This window comes from Achroia grisella, unplaced genomic scaffold (assembly GCF_030625045.1).
Source record: "Achroia grisella isolate CSIRO2021 unplaced genomic scaffold, CSIRO_AGI_Agris_v1 utg2167, whole genome shotgun sequence".
In the NCBI taxonomy this organism is placed as follows: domain Eukaryota; kingdom Metazoa; phylum Arthropoda; class Insecta; order Lepidoptera; family Pyralidae; genus Achroia; species Achroia grisella.
The window spans coordinates 1,097,640-1,124,608 of record NW_026712716.1 but is presented as its reverse complement, the minus strand read 5'-3'; the positions used below and the strand labels follow the sequence as shown (position 1 = coordinate 1,124,608).

The 26,969-nt window shown below is 33.5% G+C and overlaps 1 protein-coding gene across 1 annotated transcript in view; it reads right to left on the bottom strand.

Moving 5' to 3' along the window:
• LOC131842373 (uncharacterized) overlaps positions 1–26,631 on the bottom strand; it is a 70,973-nt gene extending 44,342 nt beyond the window's left edge. Inside the window, exons 1-4 of the mRNA XM_059190914.1 lie at positions 26,520–26,631; positions 25,823–25,983; positions 23,589–23,687; positions 14,659–14,812 (exon numbers count right to left, since the gene is read on the bottom strand). Coding sequence (XP_059046897.1) covers positions 14,659–14,812; positions 23,589–23,687; positions 25,823–25,983; positions 26,520–26,631 — 526 coding nt within the window. The remainder of the gene's footprint in view (positions 1–14,658; positions 14,813–23,588; positions 23,688–25,822; positions 25,984–26,519) is intronic.
• Positions 26,632–26,969: the final 338 nt, after the last annotated feature.

Below are 26,969 nucleotides of genomic sequence, written 5' to 3'. Positions count from 1 at the left end.
ACTGCATTAATTTATATATATTTGCTTATTTTGTGTACCTATATATTTCATAGTGACGCGTATTATATATTGTACCTATTTCCACCATTCCACAATTCCTCTCAGTAACTCAAAGGTTGACTGGAAGAAATCCTTCTTTTGGTATAAGTCCTTTTATTGTACAATAAAGTATTATTATATTACCAAAACATGTTGGATTACGAATCCTTATCAAGTAATATATAAAATAGTGAGTGGACTGTATATATTGAAAAGAAATTAATTAATGGAAAAGGAATTAGAAATACGATTTCGATCTGAAAGAACGTCTTCCACACTCCGAACACTCCAAAGTAAGCAATGTAACACCAAACTTACTCACCTTTGCTCAGGAACGTCCCGATGTGTAGTACAGTTTAGTGGCCACGCACTCTTGAGTGTATATTTTCATTATATATTATGTTAAATAAATCATTAATTATCTTGTTTTATATAGTTAAAAAAAATTATATAGTTAAACACGATACGCTAAACAAACAAACAATTTTTTTTAGTATACCTTTAGTACGATTTATATATACATAATATACATAATCTATAATAAATCATAGATTATATGTTTATATCATCTGCTTCTTCCTTATCCCATTTATTTGAAGTCGGCATAATATGTTTTCTCTTCAAATAAAATGTATTTATTTGCCTAAAATATGGTATTACATAGTATAAAACAAAGTCGCTGTCCCTGTCTGTCCCTATGCATGCCTGGTACGTGATGATGCGGCTCGAATGCTCAGATGGTAGGTGATGTTGGCTTCAGCAGATTACGGGTTGTAGAAATGATAGATTTGCTTATAGTCTTCAATTTAATGGGTAAATACTGTGATAAATTACAATTTTGGTGGAGTGAACAAAAGTACGTTAGATCGATCGGTTGATTTTTTAAGTCTGTACGTTATTTTGCGTATTTAAAATTGGATGGGTATGCGGTCCAATCAGAACGCTCCCTTTGTATTGCGTTTTGTTACTGCTTGGTACGCGATAATGCTTAAATCTTTAAAACTACGCAACGGATTTTGAAGCGATTTTTTTAATAGATAGAGTGATTCAAGAGGACGTTACAATACATGTACACCAGAGCGAGTAGCTAGTAAATAATAAAATAATGTCAGTATTAAATAGTCCAGAATATTGCGTCATTGTATTGGTATGCAAAATATTAGTAATATACAATAGCATTGTTGAATTTACACATAAAAATGACATTATATGTCAAATATAGGTAGTTACACAATATAGGTTACATGTTTATGATAGGTATAATATACAGTTACAAAAACAAAGGAGATATATTAATATCAGAGAGATACCATCATAATTTCTGTACCCACATCACAAAGCCTGAAAAAAATCTCTTTAAAAATTCCTGCGTGTGTCATTTGACACATCTCATCTCTTTTTTGTTTTCATCGCGTTCATTTGCAAAATTACACGGAACCCTTAACAAATGGAACGACGGTCCACAATGCAGACGCTCTAATGTGTGTCCATCAGACCCCTAAACGGCACACGTCACTTCCCAATTACAAGCAATTAACAACACAATCCATATACAACTAAACCATTGCTGCTTTTCCACTAAACATAGATACCATACTTCAAACAGAAACAGTAATATATGCAAAACATAGTGATACTATTGCTCAGTTCGCAGATATGTTTGGTTGTAGAGAAAGGGCTCATGTCCAGAAATTATTGTTCAAATCCATCTCTGAACTCAATGACGTCATTGGACATCAATGACGTGGTGAGAGGGGATGAAAAGGGGTGAGAGGGGGTGAACAGGGGTGAAATGTAGGAATGTCGCCGCTACTGTGGACAGGGCGCTGTAGAATTGCATTGGCAGGTATTGTATTTCATGAAAGCCCTACAATGAATTCCCGTTGGGATTTCGTCGGCTTTCCCCGAAATTATAGTAGGTTTAATGATTTTGCTGTATTAATTAGTCAGTGGCCAACGTTAGGCATTTACTCCTTTATTTCCTAATTTATTTATAATTAAACTAACATTGAAAGTCCAATATATTATGTATTTAGACATAAAATCTTATCTTCTTCATTACATAGTATAAAACAAAGTCACTGTCGCTGTCTATCCGTCCCTATGTATGCTTAAATCTTTAACACTACACAACGGATTTTGAAGCGGTTTTTTTTAGTAGATAGAGTGATTCAAGGTTTATATATATAATACAAGTACACCCGTGCGAAGCCAGGGCGGGGTAGCTACTTATATATATATATATATATATATATATATATATATATATATATATAAGGTGACTCTTAACTCATCCCTTAGATATATCTTGTGTAGTCTAAAATCCATATTTAGTTCAGAGGGATAATATCCCTGCCCACCCCACATGTAAACGCGTGAAGGTACATGCAGTAATCCCGCGGGCGGCACACAACTGCACTGACCTAGTTTCACCCCATTTTTCTGTAATTACTCACCGCTGCTTTGTCGAGATCTCCCCGATGGGGGAAATTCTATGTTTGGGGTGACCGCAATGGCTATGGTATTCAATGCAGTTTTACTTCAATGTATATTTAAAAATCAAATAATATTACTAGTTACTACCCAGACTTATGTTCAAAAATTGTGGGTTCAAACTTGCCTAATACAAAAAAAAAAAAAAAACTTTACATTTCCGATGAATCTCCGGCGATGGAAACATCGATAACAAACCATACTAATCAGTAAGTCGACGGTAAGTAGACCCTCTGTTATATTACATTCAGACACCCACGAAATATAAGCTTGGTAATGTATATTATATCAAAATATAACATACTTGTGAAAGAAAAATAATCACAATACAGACCAATCCTGGGCTTCATCAAAATTTTTATATATTAGTTGTAAATACACACATAATATACATATAAAACACCCAGATCGATACAAACAATCATACTCATGAATACAAATGTATGTACCGTGCGAGGAATAGAACCGCGGACCGCAACCATCGTGCAGCGGTGTGCTAAACTGCTGGACCACCGACACAGTCGAAAAGAATAGTGTAGTTATTACTATATTACTTAAGATGTACCAGTTTTGTATTGCTGTAGCACACACGTGCAGGTTTACCCTTATTGAATTGTTATATTATACTTGTTATGTGATGTTATAATTAAGCATATACGAGTATGTGTGTAGTAGTACTAAGATACAAATAAAAAATATTATCTATCTATCTAAGTTGTTATATTTCTTATTTAACTAAAAGAAGAAAATAAAAAAAACTTAATTTTATGTAAAATTCAGTTATAATTTTCTATATTCAATTTTCTCTTTAGTCTGAATAATATTTTTCGTAATAATGATTTAGAATTACTGCGATTAAAAACAAAAATATAATTTTATTTCTGTTCGTAATATTGATTTATAATTAAGGCGATTAAAAACAATAATATAATTTTATTTCGGTTCGTAATTAAAAACAAAAATATAATTTTATTTCTGTTCGTAATATTGATTTAGAATTACTGTGATTAAAAACAAAAATATAATTTTATTTCTGTTCGTAATATTTATTTATAATTACAGCGATTAAAAACAAAAATATAATTTTATTTCTGTTCGTAATATTGATTTAGAATTACTATGATTAAAAACAAAAATATAATTTTATTTCTGTTCGTAATATTGGTTTAGATTTACCGCAGCAGTTCAAAGTTTTCGTAATCTGACAATACTTTGCATGGATCACCACCGTCACCTCACTGAGTCAGTAGTTACGTATAAACATATATACATACACTTTGAAATGATAATGGTAGGGGAGAAGTGCAGTGACTTGAAAATCATCACGCCTTTGTATTCTCTTGAGGGACATTGACCCTGTCATCAATGAATATATCTACTAGCTATATGTAGCGGCAATGTCCATATTTCTTTTTATACCGCATAGGTGGCAAATAAGCATACGGCCCATCTGATGGTAAACCGTAGCCTATGGAGGCCTGAAACACCAGGGGTGTCACGTGCTGGTTGCCGACCCTTAAGAAACCTTAATATACCCTTCTTGAAAAACCCTATGCTGTAGTTTCTCAAGAAAACCTCGTTTAAATTAAATTAAAAATTAAAATAAGCAAAACAAAAAAAAATAATGGAATGGTGCTCCCTCCTGCGCTAACGGTTCACCGTTAGCGCAGAAGGGAGCACCAGTGGAGGATAATAGGATGAGCATGAGGTCAGGTCAGTTAGCACATCAAGACAAATTGACCAGGAATTAATCATGATGATTTCCAGTTTATTATGTCTGTCTGCTTGTTTGTTCTTGCTAATCTCTGAAACGGCTGGACCAATTTTCATAAGACATTGCAGATAGATAATATTATAAGAAGTAACTTAGGCTACGTTTATTATAGATGTTTATTTTACTAAAAAAAATTAATTACACACGGACAAAGTCGCGGTTAGTTAGTAAATTGAAATGTATATTAACATCCTATTCCATGGACAGATCAAAGCCTTTTAGGAGACCAAGCCTATTATGCCTAGCGCATAGACGTGGAAGCCTAATTCAATAAACACCCTGTGTTAATTCCAAAGATATATATCAAGACTGGATGAGACCAATATCAATATAGAATGGTAACTAAAAGCTTACCAGATTTAAAATTGCAACACCTATAGGTATATACATCATGAATACTACATCGCCTTCTGTTCCGAATTTCAGTCTTACTTAAACGGGGATCGAAATTACGATGGCCTAAGCCGAGGTTCGAACCCCTAATTGTGCCCTCAGACAAAAGTCATATCCATCAAACCTAAGTGGTCTCGGACAGAGCGGTTTCAGAGGAACTTTCTCTCGCGTACTCTTAGATTCTGGAATGAACTACTTGCCGAGGTATTCTCGAGACACTACAGTTTGGGGTTTTTCAAGAAGGGTATATTAAGCTTTCTTGTGGGTCGGCAACTGCACGTGACACCCCTGGTGTATCTGGTGTTCATTCTCCAGGCCTTCAGCTGAACGGCTTTTAGTGCAGCTGCTCTATAAGCCGTTCCGTAGATTTAGAGTACTCCTCTGCGCTAAATCTTATTAAAATAAGAGTGAGCATCCAGTAAAGATATAGAGATATAGCTGGAGATCTTTGGGGGAGACCTTTGTTCAGCAGTGGACGTCTTCCGGGCTGAGATGATGATGTTGAGAGCTATAGAGATCTGCGAACAGCTTTGGAATAGTTGCAAATAATTTCAAAATTTTAAAGTCAATTGTAATTTCCAGCTTCACAAAATCTCTCAACCTCTTCCATCTCCACTATACACGTAACACGCGCCATTTTCCATTCAAATGAGTATACCCTTTGATCAAAGCCCGCCAAGTTTTGCATTGAAACATCAATATGTTTTTGACCACTGACCAGATCGCGGATAACAGACTAATTGAGCGTGCGTGAAACGGAACACGTCTCTTTGACGACTAATGCGTTGATTTTGTGCCCTTTAATGTCAGGGGGTGGCGTGATCTCTAAAGTGTTGTTTAATCTATTTACCATATCGATTTCATAATTTATGAGTCAATCAACAAAAGATATATATGAACGCTAGTTGTGCTCGCGGTTTCACACGCGTTAAATTTCATTTCATCATCAAGAAGACTACTTTTTAGCCTATGTGTTCTTCTGTTGCATAAGCTATATTACTATAAAGTTTCATCAAAACCCGTTCTATTTATTCTGCGACCAGTTTGGCTCACTTTCATCAGTGTCTTTGCTAAGCGAATGGGATATTTTTTTATTCTTTCCTTGTATAATTTTGTTTGTTTCAAAACATCTTGTTTAAAATTGTCAACCTCCAGATCTTGGTGTAGGTGTTCATTTGTAACATACCAAGGTGCGTCTATCTATCTATAATAGTCCAAATTCATCATTCATTCAAATCCAATATCACACAGTTTATAAATGTTGTCTCTCAGGTCTTGCCCTCAGACAGTTTTTATCTCCAGATAGGCAGGTTTGATGACAAAGAACAATTTATTATAACGTGTATTTTTTTTATAACACAGGGGACAAACGAGCATGCGGCTCACCTGATGGTAAGTGATTACCGCCGCCCATGAGCACCCGCAACACCAGGGAAATTTGCAAGTACGTTGTCGGCCTTTTAAAAAGAAATTAGCTCTTTTCTTGAAGGTTTCAATATCGTATCGGTTTGAAAATACCATTGCTGGAAGGTGATTCCATAATGTGGTTGTGCGAGGCAAAAAGTTTCTAGAAAACCTCACTGTGGAAGACCGCCATTCATCCAGATGATCAGGATGGTATTTCAGTTTCTGGCGGGTGGTACGGTGGTGAAACTTAGCAGCTGGTATAATAGTATATCGGAATAGATTCAGTTAAAATTGTAAAATATTACATTTCAATAATACTTACCTAAATATACAGACGATCCAGAACAGAGTTCTCTGGCAGTAGTACAGGGAGGGAAGACCACAGATAAACTGGTAACATGGATTGGACAAAGAAAGATTATATTTTAATAAAACTTACGTTTATCTATTATTTAAGATAAGGAAGAAGCAGACAAAGATGCCTTTTGTTTTTCGTCTTAAAAAAAAGAAGCAAAGCTGTGTCCTCCAGGTACTAATTTCCTTAAATTCTTCTACTACTTATTCATTCATGACGACCTCGGTGGTATAGCGATTGTCGGTTGGTCGCGGGTTCGATTCCTCGCACGGCACAAACATTTGTATTCATGAGTACGATTGTTTGTATCGGTCTGGGTGTTTTCTATGTATAATATGTATGTATTTACAAAAAAAAAATATCTATGTATATGTATCAGTTATCTAATACCCATAACACAAGCTTTAGCTAGCTTAACTTGGGTCTAGATGGCGCTGTGTGAATTGTCCTGAGATTATTATACATTCTACCAAATGTACGAATATAATAATTTCTCAATCAGACAAATATCGAACTCATTTACAACGGACTCTCTGTTGCCATAAAAAAGCTATTAAAATGCCAAAAGCGGAATTGCCAATCAATATACAATTAGTCGGAATACGAAACCGTCGCTTTATCTCGCCGGATCTCGTTACAATGTAACCTGTCCATTGATGTAACATAACAAGATTACGTACATACAGACAAAATAAAACTTGTTAACGGTATATCGGACATTATATTATTACTTATGAAGCAATATTTGAACGTGGTTGTAGTTGTTCTGTTTGTAGATTCTGATTAAATTGTTACCGGTGTTTCCATCAATGGACAATTGATTATGGAATGAAAATGAGATAATGGAAAGTTGTTTCGTCACGACTTGAACTGATATAATTAAACTATTGCCCTATATTAAGCATACCTTGAGGACTAACATATATAGAAAATATTTAATAGATTCCGCATTAAAAACATACATATAATCCTAAATTTCACCCTTCTACTATCAACCTCTAATTTTTAATAGCGATGATTTAAATGGCCAAAACAATGTTTGCCTTGTCAGCAATTATAAAATGATATAAAATAATCTTAAATTAACTCAAAGGTGACTGACATAGTGATCTATCAACGCACAGCCCAATCCACTGGACGGATCGGGCTGAAATTTGGCATGCAGGTAGATGTTATGACGTAGGCATCCGCTAAGAAAGGATTTTGATTAATTCTACCCCCAAAGGGATAAAATAGGGGATGAAACTTTGAAACCGATCGGATATTTGCATGCATAAAGGTATTGTAATATCCCCTAAGATTTTTATAAATTCCACCCGTAAGGGGATAAATTAACGTAAAAAATACATATTCTAATCATCCCCTATTTTATCCCCTTTGCGGTAGAATTAATCAAAATCCTTTCTTAGCTGATGCCTACGTCATAACATTTACCTGCATACCAAATTTCAGCCCTATCCGTTCAGTGGTTTGGGCTGTGAGTTGATAGATCCTACGTCAGTCACCTTTGAATTATATATATTTAGAACAATTAATTTAATTAGATATTATAATAATATAAATTACAAAATTATTATCTATATATTAATACATGAAGCCAAAACTTTGTACCCCTTTTTTACAAAAATTGCCCAGACCGAATTGTATGAAATTCCGCACACTTATAGTTGATACAGAGAAGGAGTGTAGAATACTAATATTTTTTTTATAATTTGTCCATGAAAATGCATTAAATGAATAAAAAAATTACACTCTACCATTATATTACACGACTACTACCAATGTCAATATTGTTATTTATCAAGTCAGCGAATCGAGGTTCGCTTCTATGCATCAAAGTAATCTATATATTAATACGCAAATATAATAAATATTGAAGGAAGTTTTCGTTAATAGAATAGTTAATAATAATCCTCATCCGTCATACTCGTGAACGGGTGCTGCTTGTGGGGTCTACGGTCTACTGGTCTGTTCTGGTTACGAACACTGACTAGATTTTGTTTTTTGCAATAGCATATGCTGGTGGTCACTCTATTCTCCCAAATTAGAATTTAAATAAATCTGTATTATTGTAAATATGTACAACACTTATTTAAAAAAAAAAAATACGAGCTGAGTTTCTTGTCAGTTCTTCTCATATCGAAATCATTCCGAACTGACGGTAGATTTGACATATCATAAGAGTCTGTAATAGACCTACATAAATAAAGATATTTTGAATTTTGAATTTGAATTTGAAAAATTTTTAAACTTAATTATGATCGAATTTCGGTCACTAGGCAACTACTAGTATTACTAATTGTACAACAATGTTAAATTATTAAGTTATGTTGTAATTGAACAATGTTGGTCATACTGTAATAGAATAGTTAATAATAATGTTTAAACTTAATCATGATCGAGTTTCGGTCACTAGGCAACTGCTAGTATTACTAATTGTACAACAATGTTAAATTATCAAGTTATGTTATAATTGAACAATGTTGATCATACTGTAATAGAATAGTATATAATATTTTTTTAACTTAATCATGTTCGAGTTTCGGTCACTAGGCAACTACTAGTATTACTAATTGTACAACAATGTTAAATTATTAAGTTATGTTGTAATTGAACAATGTTGATCATACTGTAATAGAATAGTATATAATATTTTTTTAACTTAATCATGTTCGAGTTTCGGTCATTAGGCAACTACTAGTATTACTAATTGTATAACAATGTTAAATTATTAAGTTATGTTGTAATTGAACAATGTTGATCATACTGTAATAGAATAGTATATAATATTTTTTTAACTTAATCATGATCGAGTTTCGGTCACTAGACAACTACTAGTATTGCTAATTGTACAACAATGTTAAATTATTAAGTTATGTTGTAATTGAACAATGTTGATCATACAGTAATAGAATAGTTAATAATAATGTTTAAACTTAATTGTGATCGAGTTTCGGTCACTAGGCAACTACTAGTATTACTAATTGTATAACAATGTTAAATTATTAAGTTATGTTGTAATTGAACAATGTTGATCATACTGTTGACAGTACAACTCATGTTGCAAACACTTCGCGCAATACGATTAAACCTGTCGCGAGCAATTTAGGCGTTTGATTGATATGCGCATTGGGTATACGCGTCACAGACAGTGGATTCTCTATAAGGGGAGTTACCTCATATTATGATACTGTCTTATTTACAGAATAGTTATGGGTTCGAACCCTGAACAATACTTACATTTGTATTAATGAGTATCAATATTTGTGTAGATCTCGGTGTTTTGTAGGTATTTATATGTATAAATAAATTTATAACATATTTATTGAGCAGGCCTAAATGATAACCTAAACGACAAACATGCATGGCAAATTTTATGATAATTTTCTTTTAATGTTTAACATAGACTCCTGTCTAAGTAAACAATATTAACAACAGGCTTTTAAAGAAAGACAGTTGAGTTTCTTGCCAGTTCTTCTTAATAATAATAATTTCTCGAAATCGATGAAAATGATATAACACCAGTCACACCAGGCACACAATAACTACACACACACTCACGCATACATACACGCGCACACACACATACACACACTCTGCACTTACTTGGTTTCGGCCCGTAAGTGTGGAGAAAACCAGCAATAGCTGAGAAAAAATAAAGAATAATAATATTAATAAATCCTTTTATTGCCAATATCAGTATAGTTACATAGTTACACATTTATACATATTTAATATGATTGGCAATAGGTACAAACTCAGCTATTGCTGGACTGATGGGCGTCCAGCGCTGGTTTTCAGTTTGTACCTACGCAGGCGTACCTAATCACACGTGTTAGAAAACTATACCACAACATAATGAAATAAAAATTTAACAAATTAATACATAAATAATAATAATATCCATATGGATACACACGTGACATGCATGCAATGCATGTGTATCTACCCAAAAACATTTTAATTGATTCTGCAAGAAATGAACTGTTCTAGAAATATTCAAGTATACGAAGATACCTTTCGTTAAACTTAAGCTAAGTTTCATTCAAATATGGCATATAACTGTAAATTTATAGAGCAATACATTTTAGTTCTCAATAGTAACAATACATTAAGATTGCTGCGGACAGAACATATTTTGTATCTGCGGTTTTCTTTGCAACTTTCAAAAACATCGTTAGTTTGTTACAACTGCTACAGCTACTTGCAGAAAAAATATATTAGTTATAGTGTACACTATATACGCTCCTACCTCTTTGGTCGTTTACAGCGCTATCTGTCGGTTTGTCACAGCCCCATTATTCCGGATAAACAAGTGTAACACCATTTACATGATGCCTTTGTGATTTGCATGCGCGTATTTGAATATTAAACAACCTCAATTGCTTTTACATTTAATCGATGGCGGATTTCATCGATGGCCAATTTACTGGATTAAAATGATGTTATGTAAATTTTAACTTTAGTGTTTAATATGAAATACAATTTGTGTAATATTATATCAATTTGTTTCTTGTAGTTGCGCTAATGTGTATACTCTATAATTTTGCAAAATACTAAAATAAGTTAGGGATCATTTACAAAAGACAAAAAAAGGCCTCGGTGGTCTAACGGTTTAGCACACTGCTTTGCTTCCGATGGTTGCGGGTTGGATTCCTCGCACGATGCAAACATTTGTATTCATAAGTATGATAGTTTGTAACGATCTGGATGTTCTCTATGTATACTGTGTATGTATTTATAAAAAAATATGAATATTTTTAATTTTTTTTTTTAATTATATACCTAACTTTGTGTAATTTATCCTGGGTTATTATTACAAAGAAAGAAAATATATCACAAGGGTTACAGAGCGCCATCTAGAAAAGTTTTTAAAAACTGATTAATAATAAATACATTTTTCATACATAATACATACACCAAAAATAACCTACACTAATATTAACAATCATACTCAGAAATACAAATTTTTGTATCATGCTGGAACCAATACCATGACCATTGGAAGTAAAGCAATGTGTTAAACCACTAAACCACTGAGCCAGTCGTATATACATAACGTCATACACATCACAGACCTGTTGTGAAGGGTTGCTACCCCCTGATGCTGAGTGAAAGGAGTTCCCTGATAAAATTGATGTTTACCTTTTGACATATTCAGTTATTCATAGAATTTTGATGTAAGTGGACTATCACGATCTGCGTACGCTTAAATTCCTTTCACTCTGAAATGGTAGGTAGTTTCAATTTACATAATATCTGAAATGGCTTCAACATTGGCATATTTTTATACAGTTAGTTACTCGCCCCGGCTTCGCATGGTACATGTATTATATACATAAACCTTCCTCTTGAATCACACTATCTATTTAAAAAAATCGGTTCCGTAGTTTTAAAGCTTTAAGCTTACATAGGGACAGACAGCGACAGCGACTTTGTATTATACTATGCTGGTTACGCCATTTATAACATTTTTATTGTTAACAATTATATATATTGTTATTTCGCTGGTCTGTTGTATTTGTAGTCAAGGTTTGTATATTTGTATTTCAGCGGGTAAGTATGTACCTGTAAAGTGGCGCGTCTGTCGCATCACTGCGAGTGGAATTGTGCATCTATTCACTTCGAAAACTCTCTGATTAGTACAATCAACCGCCGTGCACGCTGCTCAAGGTTAATCTCGAATTTAGACATTATTTTTGTGTCTTGTGCTTATATCATTGTGATCTGTGCGACAGCTGTTCAGAGGTGGTCTCCAGGAGTACGAGCCCAATATATTGCAGGTAATATAATCAGTCAGCGAATTAACATCATATTTCTGAACCAGCGACCGCGTCCTACCGCGTGGTGGTGAAACCTTATTTGCTATATTTTTCCGCAATTTCCTACCATATGTAATGATAAATCTTTTTAATATTTCCAATCAATTTATTTTTGTTGGACCAGCAATGTTTGTTAATGTGTAATGTCTGTTAAATTCTTATAATCACGCTAACCAATCGTGAATAATACGTGAATAATACCAATAAATAAAATTGCATTGTCTGTTTGTAATTTCAAATAAACAGCTTCTCAGTAAATGCATATGAAAGTATATGCGGTACTTGCATCAAAATATTAATTAAAAAAAAATATATCTATCTGTCTGTTTGTTCTTGTTAATTTCTAAAAATGTTGGACTAATTGTGAAGAACTTTTAATTGCTAAGATAGCTAATGTTATAAGGGGTAAATTAGGCTACTTTTAATGTTTGTGTGCCTGACTAGGTAGTGCGGCCTTAGGGGGTGAATGGGGCAATCGCCCGGTGCTTCCCGTAACAAAGAACCAATTTCCTTTCCTTCCTAACTTAGGCATTTAATAACTAATAAACAAAATATATATAATGTACAAATAAAAAGAAATGAACAGCAATAAAAAAAATGCAACATAAAAGGCAATATATTTTTCTTCAATCAGCGGAAAATTTCCATTAATTTGATATATGGATCAAAAAAAAACGACGGCCTCGGTGGTCTAGCGGTCCAGCATACCGCTTTACGACCAATGGCCGCGGGTTCGATTCCTCGCACGGCACAAACATTTGTATTCATGAGTATGATTGTTTGTATCGGTCTGGGTGTTTTCTATGTATTATATATGTATTGTATATGTATTTACGAAAATATCTATGTATTTGTATCAGTTGTCTGGTACCCATAACACAAGCTTTAGCTAGCTTAACTTGGGTCTAGATGGCGCTGTGTGAATTGACAAAAAAAAAACCTTTTCACGAAGGACAAAAAGCTTCGCAAAATGCTCTTATACCACCTTCTATCTTCTCTACGGCTGTATACTCAAGGTTATTACGTTTATATGTCCCATAAAAACTAATATAAATGCAGAAACTGTACAATAACAATGAGGTAGGTGACACAGATGTTGAGTATGACGACAGGCAGCGACCAGTCGATCGGCAGGATTTGGCATACTGTAAACTTAAACGGACGGGCTTCTATGTAGCGGATCAGTCTTAATACATTAGCTGATATTTTCTGATCTGAAATTAATGTATTTTATTTATTTTAATTCAGGAAACTGAATATCATTATCATTAACAGCATTACATAGTATAAAACAAAGTCGTTGTCCCTGTCTGTCCCTATGTATGCTTAAATCTTTAAAACTACGCAACGAATTTTGAAGCGGTTTTTTTAATAGATAGGAGATATAGATAGCTAGTAGCTAGCCGGGTCCAGTAGCTAGTGAATTATATATATAAACCTTCCATTATATAACCTATAAACCTTCAGACAGCGACATCGACTTTATACTATATAGTGATGTACACCCGTGCGAAGCCGGGGGAGCAACTAGTTACATAGTATAAAATAAAGTCGCTTTCGCTGTCTGTCTCTATGTATGCTTAAATCTTTAAAACTACGCAACGGATTTTGAAGTTATTTTTTTTAATAGATAGAATGTTTCAAGAGGAAGGTTTATATGTATAATACATGTACACTCGTGCTAATAGCCGGGGCGAGTAGCTAGTTACATAGTATAAAACAGTCGCTGTCTGTCTCTATGTATGCTTAAATCTTTAAAACTACGCAACGGATTTTGAAGTTATTTTTTTTTAATAGATAGAATGTTTCAAGAGGAAGGTTTATATGTATAATACATGTACACTCGTGCGAACCCGGGGCGAGTAACTAGTTATTTATATAAGAAACGTAATTATGACGGCCTCGGTACTCTAATGGTTCAACAATCATGCTAACCGTCATGTTATACATATAACCGTTATTTAACCGGCATAAATTTATCCGAAACAAATAATAATAATAATGTTAAATAACCTTGGACAATTAACACAGCGCCATCTAGTCACACGGTAAGCAGAGGTTGTTTTATGGCTATTAGTCAACTGATATTAATACTTAGATATTTTTTTAAATACATATGTACATAGAAAACACTCAGACCGATATAAACCATCATACTCATAAATAGAAAGAAAGAAAATTGTTTATTTGGTACACTGAAAATATTTATTAAAATTTAATTTACATTTTTATATTAATAATTAAATACAAATATACCGTGCAAGGAATCGAATCCGCGACCATCAGGCAAGGTGGTATTCTAAACCACTAGACTATCAAGGCCATCAAATATAATAATAACTAACTTTACAATTTTGCAATGTAAGTGTATATACCTTTCTCCTTTAGAAGCTTCTCTTCAAGAGTCATTTTCAGGTTATCGCAGTTTGAGGATAGTACTCCAGCAGCGTAAGCTGGTGCAAATAAGAATACAATAGATTGCAGTGTCGGTATGTATGTCACAATGATATCTCCGATACTTATAGTCCACTGAAAATAAAGAATAACACTTTTAAAGTATAATTTCATATTGAAGGATTCTTGAAAACTCATTTTTTTCTCTTCGACAAATTTTTATTTCACTATTTCAACACAGCATTTTCACAGACTATATACTACCATAGAATACAGACTACAGACTAATTACATTTTTGTTTTATAATATACTAACTGTAGGTACTCGTGACTTCGTCCGCGTGGACTTTAACTTTATTTTTCTAAAATAAAAGTAGCCTAAGTTATTCCTTATTACATTAGTTACCTGCCAAAAAAAGTCCCGTCAAAATCGGTACAGCCATTTCAGAGATTAGCCGGAACAAACAGACAGACAGACAAAAATTGTAAAAAAAGATGTACCGTATTTATATTCATATACATGTAGTAAAAAACGGTTATTATAATAATAATATATAATAATTAACAATTCACACAGCGCCATCAAGAGCCAAGTTAAGCTAGCTAAAGCTTGTGTTATGGGTACTAGATAACTGATACATATATGTACATAGATTTTTTTTGTAAATACATACATATTATACATAGAAAACACCCAGATATGATACAAAAATATATACTCATGAATACAAATGTTTGTGCCGTGCGAGGAATAATAATACCATCGGACGTAAAGCGGTGTGCTAATAGACCACCGAACTCGTCAATATTACAAACAGACACTTCAATTTTATTTATACGAGTATGTATATTTATATATTTTAATTAACTTAAACACATATGTAGAACTGGGATTGAAAGATAAAACTATTATTTATATGATACATAAATATATGTATATATATTAACACCTTGATACAGCTTTAAACACTTTAAAAATACCATTTACTTTATTTTATTCTTAACTAACTGTACCCGCATCTTCATCCGCGTGGAATAGACGATGAATGACGAATTTCCCTACAAACTTTCATCCCGTATTTTATAGTCATATTTATTTATATATATTTAATCAAAAACCTAAAAAATTATAATTTTGAAGCTTCCTGTAACCTATGTCCTTTTTGAGGGTGTAGACTATCTGTGTACCAAATTTCATTTAAATCGGTCGCTCACCGAGGCCGTCAAATATATACATATACATATATAACGGTACCCATTGAACCGCGTTACTAGTAACATTAATAAATAAACTCACCACATTAGTATGATTAATTATATGTACGTCTAGAAAGTAATAAACCGACAGCATCATACTTGGAACGCTAAAAGTAAGAGCTAAACCAATCTGCAACAAAAAAAATTTGAACTTTCAGTGTTCTCATTTTTTAAGTTGGATGTTATAATATATGTTCACAAAACATATTGTTAAATACGATATTAACTTACAAACGACCAGCTAATCACCTCGGTTTCGCTCAGTACATATACATATAAGCTTTGCTCTTGTATCACTCTATCTATAACTACAAACTGCATTAAAATCCGTTGCGTAGTTCAAAAGATCTAAGACAATAAACTTTGAAAGCGACTTTATTTTATACTAGCTTTTGCCCGCGGTTTCGCTCGCGTTAATTTATCCCCTTAGGGATGGAATTTATCAAAATCCTTTCTTAGGGGATGCCTACGTTATAGTAGGTTTATGCATGCAAAGTCTCATCCCTATCGGTTTAAATTGACAAAGTTTCATCCCCTGTTTTATCCCCTTGGGGATAGAATTAATCAAAATACCTTCTTAGCGGATGCCTACGTCATAACACCTACCTGCATGCCAAATTTCAGGCCGATCCGTCTAGTGGTTTGGGCTGTGCGTTGATAGGTCACTATGTCAGTCACCTTTGAGTTATATATATTTAAACTATGAGTATGTCATACTATACTTAGAAATCGTCCGGTGAAGCTGTAAAGTTGGCTTTCAGCCGCTCCATAAGTCCCTTCTCGGGTTTGGAGTGCCATCTACACTCGCCCCCTATCGTCCGGTGAAGCTGTAAAGGCCAGCTGCGGCCAACAGCATTAGAGTAGTCCGAAAAAAAAACTATATGAATGAAAAATAAGAATAATAAAATACACTTACTATGCATTTGCAGGTTTTCATTGCTTTCTCGGTCGATTCAATGATAGATATATATATATACTGATAATTAATTACGTCTGAATTATTATTACTCCTAATAAGTTGAGTGAAACTTTTAATTCTAGAATTAATGGAATAGAATAGAAAAAAATGCACCGCTAACGTTATATCTATACCTATTGTGAATAATACAAATATCGCCGCTCTAAACAACATAGTAATATAATGTTGATATAGTAATATATAGCCTACTATGTTAACCGAAACTGCATGTATTATAATATATATTATTGTGCATATTACTTTTATTTCAATGCGATATGAAGTACTATCAGCGTTCAGCGCTACATCTATATCAAGTAATTCATTTTGAAGAATATAAAAAGTGTTATTTCGAAAATATAAAAGTGTTATAACAAACGAGAAATACTCAAGTATATAAATGTGATCCCAAATTACATAGAATAGTTTTAATTCTCTTATTGGAGTTATATTTATATATATAAAATATGTAGCGCAACAATATAATATTGTATAACAATTTAGAAACCATTTTGTTTTTATATCCTTACTTTTTATAAAACCGAAGTTTAGGTTTAGTAATATGTGCAAGCATTTGAAAAATATGATTGTTGTTTTTGATATTGAATGACGTTTGAACTGTGATTGCGAAAGGAAGTTAATCTTAAGACGTTTTGGGGACATTTGTCTCTTTATATATGCAGTGGTGATATCGAAAATCACTTGCAATTTACGTAGGATATGCTGGCATTTGTAATACTTATATTTTTTTTAAAAACGGGGAAAAATGTTGGGCCCCTTGATACGACACGACGAACTAATTAACAACATTATTGAAGGAAAAATAGATGGAAAGAGAGGAAGGGGAAGACCGAGACACAGCTATATCAAGCAAGTTAAAGAAAAAGTTGGAGTCGTGTCGTATCAACAGCTAAAAGGACTGATGGAAGATCGTGGAAGGTGGCGGGAGCTCCACCGACAAGAGCACAGCTCTTAAATTATGAATGAATGAATATTTTTTTTATGTATTTTAGTTTACGTATTGACTACCACTGCAAACAAACAAAAGTGGCAATTCCGAACCATCGATTGACAAAACGCCTACTATATCTAGATAGACATAACCTCAAAATAATGATAGGGACAATAACGGGTCACTGTCCCGTAAACAAACTGTCGGGGCTGATTTGAAGCCGAAGAAACGGCTGCTCACGTAATCCTGGAGTGCTTGCAGTGGCCACAACGAAAACAAATCCTCGGAACGGTGAGGTCGCTCGTGAAGCCTGTGAAGATACTAGGAGTCTTCTGCGCTTTCGGGATGAGCTTGGCTGGCTACTTTAGTAGTCTGGCTCTACAGGTACAACGGCCCAAATGACAAGCTAATTGCAGGGACTGGAGTTCAATTTACATTTACATTTTTACATTTTATTTTATGTATTTCCTTTAGTAGTAATTAATTTCAGCATTTCGTTAGTCCATTGGTATCTTTAAAATAAACTAGCACTGGGAATATTTATTCTTTCTTGCTTTCTATATATCTTTCTCCTTTCCATTCTTCGTAAGACATAACTGTCTGTACAACATGAAATATTTTTGTGAAATGGCCTCATAATATAAATAGCATACCTTTAAGTGAATATTTTATTAATGATATTTGTATTTGCGTTTGGTAATTCATTACCATCTATATGATTATTGACGTTATTGTGTTTTTTTATGTTGTATATTGATTATTGATGTTTGCTTTGTCTATACATATAAATAAAATCTAAGTGTCTGTTTGTAATATTGAAATAACCGTTTTTTACTACATGCATAAGATTATAAATACGGTACATATACCAAAATAACGTTTTTTATAATTTTTATCTGTTTGTCTGACTGTTTGTTCCCGCTAATCTCTGAAATGGCTGGACCGATTTAGACGGAACTTTTTTAGGCAGGTACTTTTATTTTAGAAAATTGAAGTTAAATTCCACGCGAACGAAGTCGCGGGTACAGCTAGTCTTGAATATTCGATACAAGGACATTACACGCCATGCACGCTTTTCTTTTAAAAGTAAGCAATATTTCGTAAGAACTACTTTAAATGAGAAAAACTAAGTTTTGCTCTTTTAAATGTACTATAATAACACATCTACTATAAAATAAGTAATATTATTTAACAATAATTTATACTTATTATATAATTGTTTGCTTAGTAAGTATCTTGAATGTCCGATATGAACAAGGTAACCCACTCACTGAAATATTTCTAGCGGTGTCGTAAAGCGGTGTGGTAGACACACCGCTTTACGACCGATGGTCGCGCGTTCGATTCCTCGCACGGCACAAACATTTGTATTCATGAGTATGATTGTTTGTATCGGTCTGAGTGTTTCCTAATATGTATGTATTTAAAAAAAACTGCGTATATGTATCAATTATCTAGTACCCATAAAACAAGTATTTAAAAAATTATTTATTTATTCATTTATATACCTTTAAAGCACACAGTACAAAAGTATATTTGTTGTCACCATCAATTATATATATTATTATTATTACTATTTTTATCCAAAAATTCTCATCTCTCTTAAGGAGAGGAGATGGCAAAACAAGCACAGTTAGCTAGCTGCGGGCAGAATCTAACAGCACCGCTTTCTGCATCTTTCCCGGGAGTGAACCGCCCCGGTCCCAACCGTCTGAGATAGACTGGTTGGGATAAGACTGTGTGATTGGAATGATTTCGTGGACATCACCCCCCACATGAGATTATTATTATTCACCACGATATAAGGTATTTATTCATTTATATACGGCTTCATTCGCGAGGCCGTAAGCATGGAGTATTTTGGCACAGTCTGTGCACAAAAGTAACAACCCGTGTCTGAGTGACTCTCCGGGATGGCGACATGCCCGACAGATGTCCTCAGACATGTGCTTTCGGTAATTGTTCGTCTTAACCACCTGATCCTGTATTGCACAGACAAAACCCTCGGTCTCTCCGAAGAGATCACCGAACTGTAGCCAGTGCACGGAACGTACGGCCCGTGAAGGGCTATATATAATTCGGGTTTTCGCCATTATCCTTTGTCACATTCTATGACCTCTCTATGCAAACCCTCGTCTCTTTTCTCTCTTTTATTATTATTATAACAATAATATTATTTAACAACAAGTCTTTTCTATATGTTTCTCACCACGGTATGATCACATTGTACTCACATATGACCGTGGCTAGTGCATATTTGTTAAACCATCGTTACGGCGTTGCGTTAATGGATTTCGAGGGCAACATTGTTTTTGAATGCATCCAAACAAATGGAAATGGACATTTGCAATCAGCGCTTTTTATGGGGGATACTCTATAAGCTGCACTATTTGCTTTTGTTTGCTGTGTACATTGTTGCTGATTAGGGGTTATGGCGGAGTGCAGTAATCTGCTCTCGGGTGATAATAAGTTATGGACATTGCAGTTGTTCAGTTCACTTTTACAAAGTCATCGATCCCTTTTAAGTAAAAATACTTACAGTAAAGTTATTTAAAGTAAAGTATTAGGTGTAACCTATACTTTTATTTTTATTTAAAAAATATTATGTAAGAAAGAATATTAAATAAAGGTTATTATTATTATTATTATTATTACATTTTTATATCAAATAGGATCAACCGCCTTCTAGGAAGACAGTGCTATGTTACTTGTCTATTCATTCATTCATTCATAATTTAAGAGCGTCGCTCTTGTCGGTGGAGCTCTTACCTCTTTTCACGAGCTTCCATAATGCTCATTAAACCTTGATACGACACGACTCCAATTCTGTGATTCATTTGCTTGATGTAGCTGTGCCTTGGTCTTCCTCTCCCCTGTTTCCTTCTATCTTTCCCTCAATAATAACTTTCATAAATTCATCGTGCCGTATCAAGTGTCCTATCATTAGTAGTACTAGTATATTATAGGATTCAATCTCATGAGATGCATAATTCTAATCAAATCATTACATTCAAATCATAGTATAAAACAAAGTCGCTGTCGCCGTCTGTCCGTCCTTATGTATGCTTAAATCTTTAAAACTACGCAGCGGATTTTGAAGCGGTTTTTTTTTTAAATAGATACAGTGATTCAAGAGGAAGGTTTATATATATATATATATATAATACATGTTCATCCGTGCGAAGCCGAGGTGAGTGGCTAGTTAAATATATATTTTTTGTTAATTCTATAACTACGAAATATTCCCATAAAAGTACCTTTCCCTTAAATCCCTGTTACTTATATTTCAATTATCCCCACAAGTCTGGCCTCTCAAGCTCCTACAATATTATTTTATAACAACATTTTCAGATATTCCTGGCTTCAAACAAAGTTTCATACATGACATTGTATGTGTTCACGCACATCAATACGTAAGTAAATAAATACAGACTGATAATCATCATCAATCAAATCAATCATATTTATTATCAGTCTGCTGGACAGTAGACGTCTTCCGGGCTGCGATAGCCCGGAAGACGTCTACTGTCCAGCAGACTGATAATAAATATAGTAAAATAATAATAAATATAGTAAATTAATAATAATATCACGGGGAGTGTTCTGAGGAATTGCTCGTATTAATACCAGCTGCTGAATTTCACCACCGTACCGTGACTTTTATGCCATGGCATAAAAGTCATCTATTCGTGCAAGAGCGAACATGCGAGATGCACTACAAAAACACGGCAGTAAGCACTACAGAAATAATGTGTACCTCAATTTATTGTATACTAAAAACTTATTTAATAATATATATTGCCAGTATCTATGTGAGAAATTATTATCTGATTACACTAATAAATTAGTGCGTAGCGATTTCTATGTTGATTATCGCATGCCTTACTTGTTATACTGTAATTATTTATATAAAAAATCTATTCAAAAGAGCAACACACGAGTTTCTTACTCATTCTTCTTGTGATGAATCTGCATTCCGAATGAGTGGTAGAATCAAAATATGACCATTCAAAAGTGCTTGTAATGAGTTTATTTAAATAAGGATTATTTCTATTCTATTCTATTTCTATTCTATAGAAATAAGATTTTTCAATGCAGTCTTCAACGTGTCGTAAACTGTACAATAACGATGAGGTAGGTGACACAGATGTTGAGTATGACGACAGGCAGCGACCAGTCGATTGGCAGGATTTGGCATACTGTAAACTTGAATGGACGGGCTTCTATATAGCGGATCAGTCTTAATGTATCATCACATACTCTTGGATCTGAAAGTACAATAAATGACAACCTCGACCGTCGAGCGGATTAGCACGCCGCATTACTTCTGTTGGTTGGAGGTTCGATTCCTAGGACGGTACAAACATTTGTATTATATGGGGGTCTACTATGTGTATTATGTATGTATTTACAAAAAAAAAGTAAGTATCTAATTATATTTATAAGTCGTCTAAAACGCACAAAATAAGCTCTAGTTAGTTTTGGACTGGATTGAGATTTTCCCATCAGAGATCCCAATACATAGAGTACAAGTATGAATTCAAATGCCTGCATTGTACGAGGAATCGAACCCGCGGTCATTGAAAGTAAGGCGGAGTGCTAACCCACTAGACCATCGAGGCCAATATATGCAAGTAATTTGAAAGTAATAATAATTTATATACATGTTGGACTTTTACCTTTTTCTTTTAATAATTTATCTTCGAGAGTTAATATCAAAGTATCGCATTTCGAAGACAGCATCCCAGCAGAATATGCTGGAGCGAATAATATAATGACTGATTGCAGTATGGGCATGTACAACGTTAATAAACTGAAAAAATTCATCTAAAACAAGATTAATTATTTATTCAATCAAAATAATGTTATGAGTATTATAATAGTACTGAATGGACCTCGTAATATTAACGTTTCGTTCGATGGAAAAGAAGCTGCTAAAACTGTAAGCTACCATGAAATAGATTAAGAAAAAGATAAACAGATAGATAAAACTTTTATTTGCTTTAAATGAACACACACACAAGGTACAGTATAATGAAGAAAAAAGATGCAAAGTAAATACGCAACAACATTGGTCAGCACACGAATAAAAGAAACAAAATAAAATAAAAGAAACGAATAAGATTTGTAGACACTCAATTATTCAAAACACTAATCTTGTTTTAATTTTCATTTATAAATAGTGTAAATAATCTTCTAAATTAATTTAAATTCCAGGGACAGATGGCAATACAGATCGCTAATATGGCAACCTAGGATGGAACGCAGAAGCGTAGGCAGATCAACTGGCAGATCAAAAAGACGGAAGGATTGACCTGGACAAAATGCGCCGCAGGTCAAATAAAGTGCAAAGTTATGCAATTAATGCAATGGATTAATGGATGTTGAAAGAGAAGAGAGAGAAATTTCCCAGGGAGTATCACAAGAAACAGTATGCAGCTGTATCTGATCACCACGATGATATTTATTAATGTCCTACCTGGGATTGTATTCGTAGAGTTATCTACTTCTTGTTACACAGAAACAGTTATTTAAGTCATTTTACTGACCATAATTAGTAAAAATCACGGGCTCTTACCACGTTTAGTATTTATTTGCTGAGTTCCCGATATTTCGGCAGTGTTTCAACCGCCATGATCACGAGTAAACTGGTTACTAAATCAGGTTAATATAGTCCGTGATTTTTACTAATTAAAAGTATATCAAATGACCGCGTCAAATTTAAAACAGTATATTTTACTTACCGGTATCATAGTACTACTAGTTTTATCTTGCAGTGATTTCAGACCATGGTATACTGCAAGCATCATATTCGGCATATTACACGCAAGCGCTATTCCAATCTATAAAGAAAATGAAAGTTTTTTATGTAATTGCTATGACAAACAAATTGATGGTCCACCTGATGGTAAACGGTGGACGTCATTTATATCATGATAGTCTACAGTTGGTTCAATGTTTCATTTCGAATTATTCAAGGTTGCCAAACTAAACTTTTATTTGCATCGTAAAAGACATAAATCTGGTAACTTCTATCAATTTGGCTCTCTACCCTAATAGATTGTCGACATCCCAAAACGTAGTAAAAACTCTTTGCTACGTATAAATTTCCGTACGTTACATCTCGTAAGAAAAATGAATGAAGATAATGTTCTCGTTTATGGTACTAGACACCAAACAACTCGACATATCAAATTGACAACCCTAATCCTAGTCTGATATTACACCACCCTAGGGAGACAAAAGAGTGGTGACACATTGACTACTCCACGACTTCATGAAAAAATGGAAGTAGATACATATGAATAATATTAGAGGCACCATCTGTAGTAATAAACTAATTTAGATTTAACAAAAATTAAGCTTTAGTAAATCAAATATCACTTACCACATATTTGCTAGTTGTCATAGCTCTTTCAATTGCATCGATAAAAGTGATATATATACTTTGATAATCAATTACATTAGAAATATCGTTATCTTTAATGAACTTCACGAAAGTATTCGTCCGACAGAAAATAGAATAGAAACTGAAGAAAACAATTATTTGTGTCAAATCTACACTCCAAGTCATTATGTTAAATATAATGATTCTACAGATTGAATTAAAAGTGGGTTTATTAATAATTGTGTGGTATAGAAGAGGTAGAAATCTGAAGGAAGTAATCAATAGACTGGTAATAAAAATCTTCTTTTCCATGTGATAGGAGCTACTACTGATGTTGAAGACTCTATCGATAACGTGTAAATCTTTTTGAAGGACATAAAATGAATTGTTGCGAAATAACGATAGTATCACAACAAAAGATATATATTCCAATATATAGAAATGATCCCAAATTAAATACAACATTTCGTAGTCGTAGAAAGAAGCAGTGATGATACATAATATGTAGATTGCTAAACAGTGAATGAATTTGTAGAATTTGGCAACCCATTTCAATGTAGCAGATCTAATATCCACAAATCCAAAGTCCAAATTTAACAATATATATAAACACTTAAAGAATACAATTATAGATTTTGAAATTGGACAACGTTTGAATTGTGATTCCGAGAGAAAACTCATTTGTAGTTGTTGAGACATTGCTTTAAAACAGAAACTTTCTAGAAGTTTGGTCTCCGAATACTCAGCAATAGTCGTTCAAGCTATATCCGAACTCTATTCAAAGCCTGATGATGCGTCGTTCAGAGGTCTCAATGTGGGTGTAGACTCAATGACAGTCGGAATTAGGTTACCAACAGAGAAGGTCGTAACTCTTTTAGTAGCGATGGTCAATTTCCACATTCGATATTTGTAGTCTCACACATGCTAATGGTAACGAAATTAAATGAAACAATTTAAATTGATGGGTTGATCGATATGAAGATACATTGAGGAATGCTGTAATACTGACTAATTTAATTTAATAGGTATGGAAGTAGCTTTAGTTTCTTTGCTCAATGTAATCCATTAACACATTTCAGTTTCAACTTGACAAGGACATTAAGTAATAAATATAGCATACTAATTCGAAGTCACGACTTCGTTTACGTAACTCTGATGTCATTGATGTTCTAGCGGTATGGCACCTACTTCCGATGACCACAGGTTCTATTCCTCGCATTCATTCAATTCCTAACAAACATTTGTATTGATTATTATGATTGTTTGTATCGATCTGTAGGGCGCTGGGGTTGGTGCAGCCAACGATGGTATATTCATACGTATGTAGTAAAAATACTCCATACATATGAATACATACAGTACATACACCAAAATAATTTTTTTTACACGTTTTGTCGGTCTGTCTGTCTATTTATTCCGGTTAATCTCTGAAATGAATGGACAGAATTTGTTGGAATTTTCCTTGGCAGGTAACTGATGTAATAAGGCGTAACTTAAGCTTATTATATTTAAAAAAAAAAATTTATTTTAGAAAAATAAAATTACGAAGCATCTAGCACTAAATATATTTTTTATTTATGCACTATATACATTCGAAAATTGTACAATAACGATCAGATAAGTAAAGCAGACGTTCAGAATGATCACGGGTAATGTCCAGTCGATGCGCAGAACATTGCAAATTGTGAATTTGCACGGGCGAGCTTCGATGTACCGTACAAGTCTTAATATATCTGCAGATATCTTCTGATCTGAAACAATAATATCTTTACTTAAATTATTAACCGGGTTAGACCCGGTTAATAATTTAATAACGAATAATTTTATGGCAAATAAAGATATTTACCTCTCTCGACGGTTAATAATTTAAATAATGTATATTAAATGCGAAAGTTTAAAAATAATAATTTCTTTATAACGTCTGAGTAAATTAGAATCTCTTGTAAAATCTTCATGTAGTATATAAACGAAACTACACTGTCTGTACGCTTAGATCTTTTTAATTACGCAACAGATTTAAACGTAGTTCTCAGTAATAGATAGAGTGATTCAAAAGGAAGGTTTTTATGCATAATAAATGGTTGCATACTACAAAAAAGCCCTGAAAGTCGAAGATTGTTAGATGCATCAGTGTTTCGGGCGGGTCACTATTATCTATATGTTTTATATATAATATACATAGTTTAAAATTTTTGTATATATAATAATTTTATTTAAATAAAAAAAAACATTAGTCTGAAGTTTTTTGTAAATTTATATTCACTGGATTATAATATTTAATACTTACCCCTTTCGTCCATTAATTTATCTTCCAGAGTTAATTTCAGACTATCACATTCTGATGAAAGCATACCAGCAGAACAAGCTGGTGCAAGAAATGTAATAATACTCTGAACCATTGTTACGTGTGAAGACATGAAGTTGCTGAAAGTCATCTGGAATGATAACGATTTGTTATACTCCGCCTATAGTGCTGTCCTGGCGACTACACCTTGCCGGGTCAGGGTCTGGCTCGCTTGGAAGTGGGATAAGATAGATACCAAGTCAGTCTGTATTCACTCTCGGTCATAAACGGCTTCGAGCGTTGTTTAATTAAAATAAGTTTTTTTTTTAAACCCAAGGGAAATCCATTTAACATAATAATAATATGGCCATATAGTCTCAAGCTAAGCAGAGTTTGTATTAAACTGATCAATTCAAAACATCTGTTAAATCATATTTACTGAGCAAAGCCTAA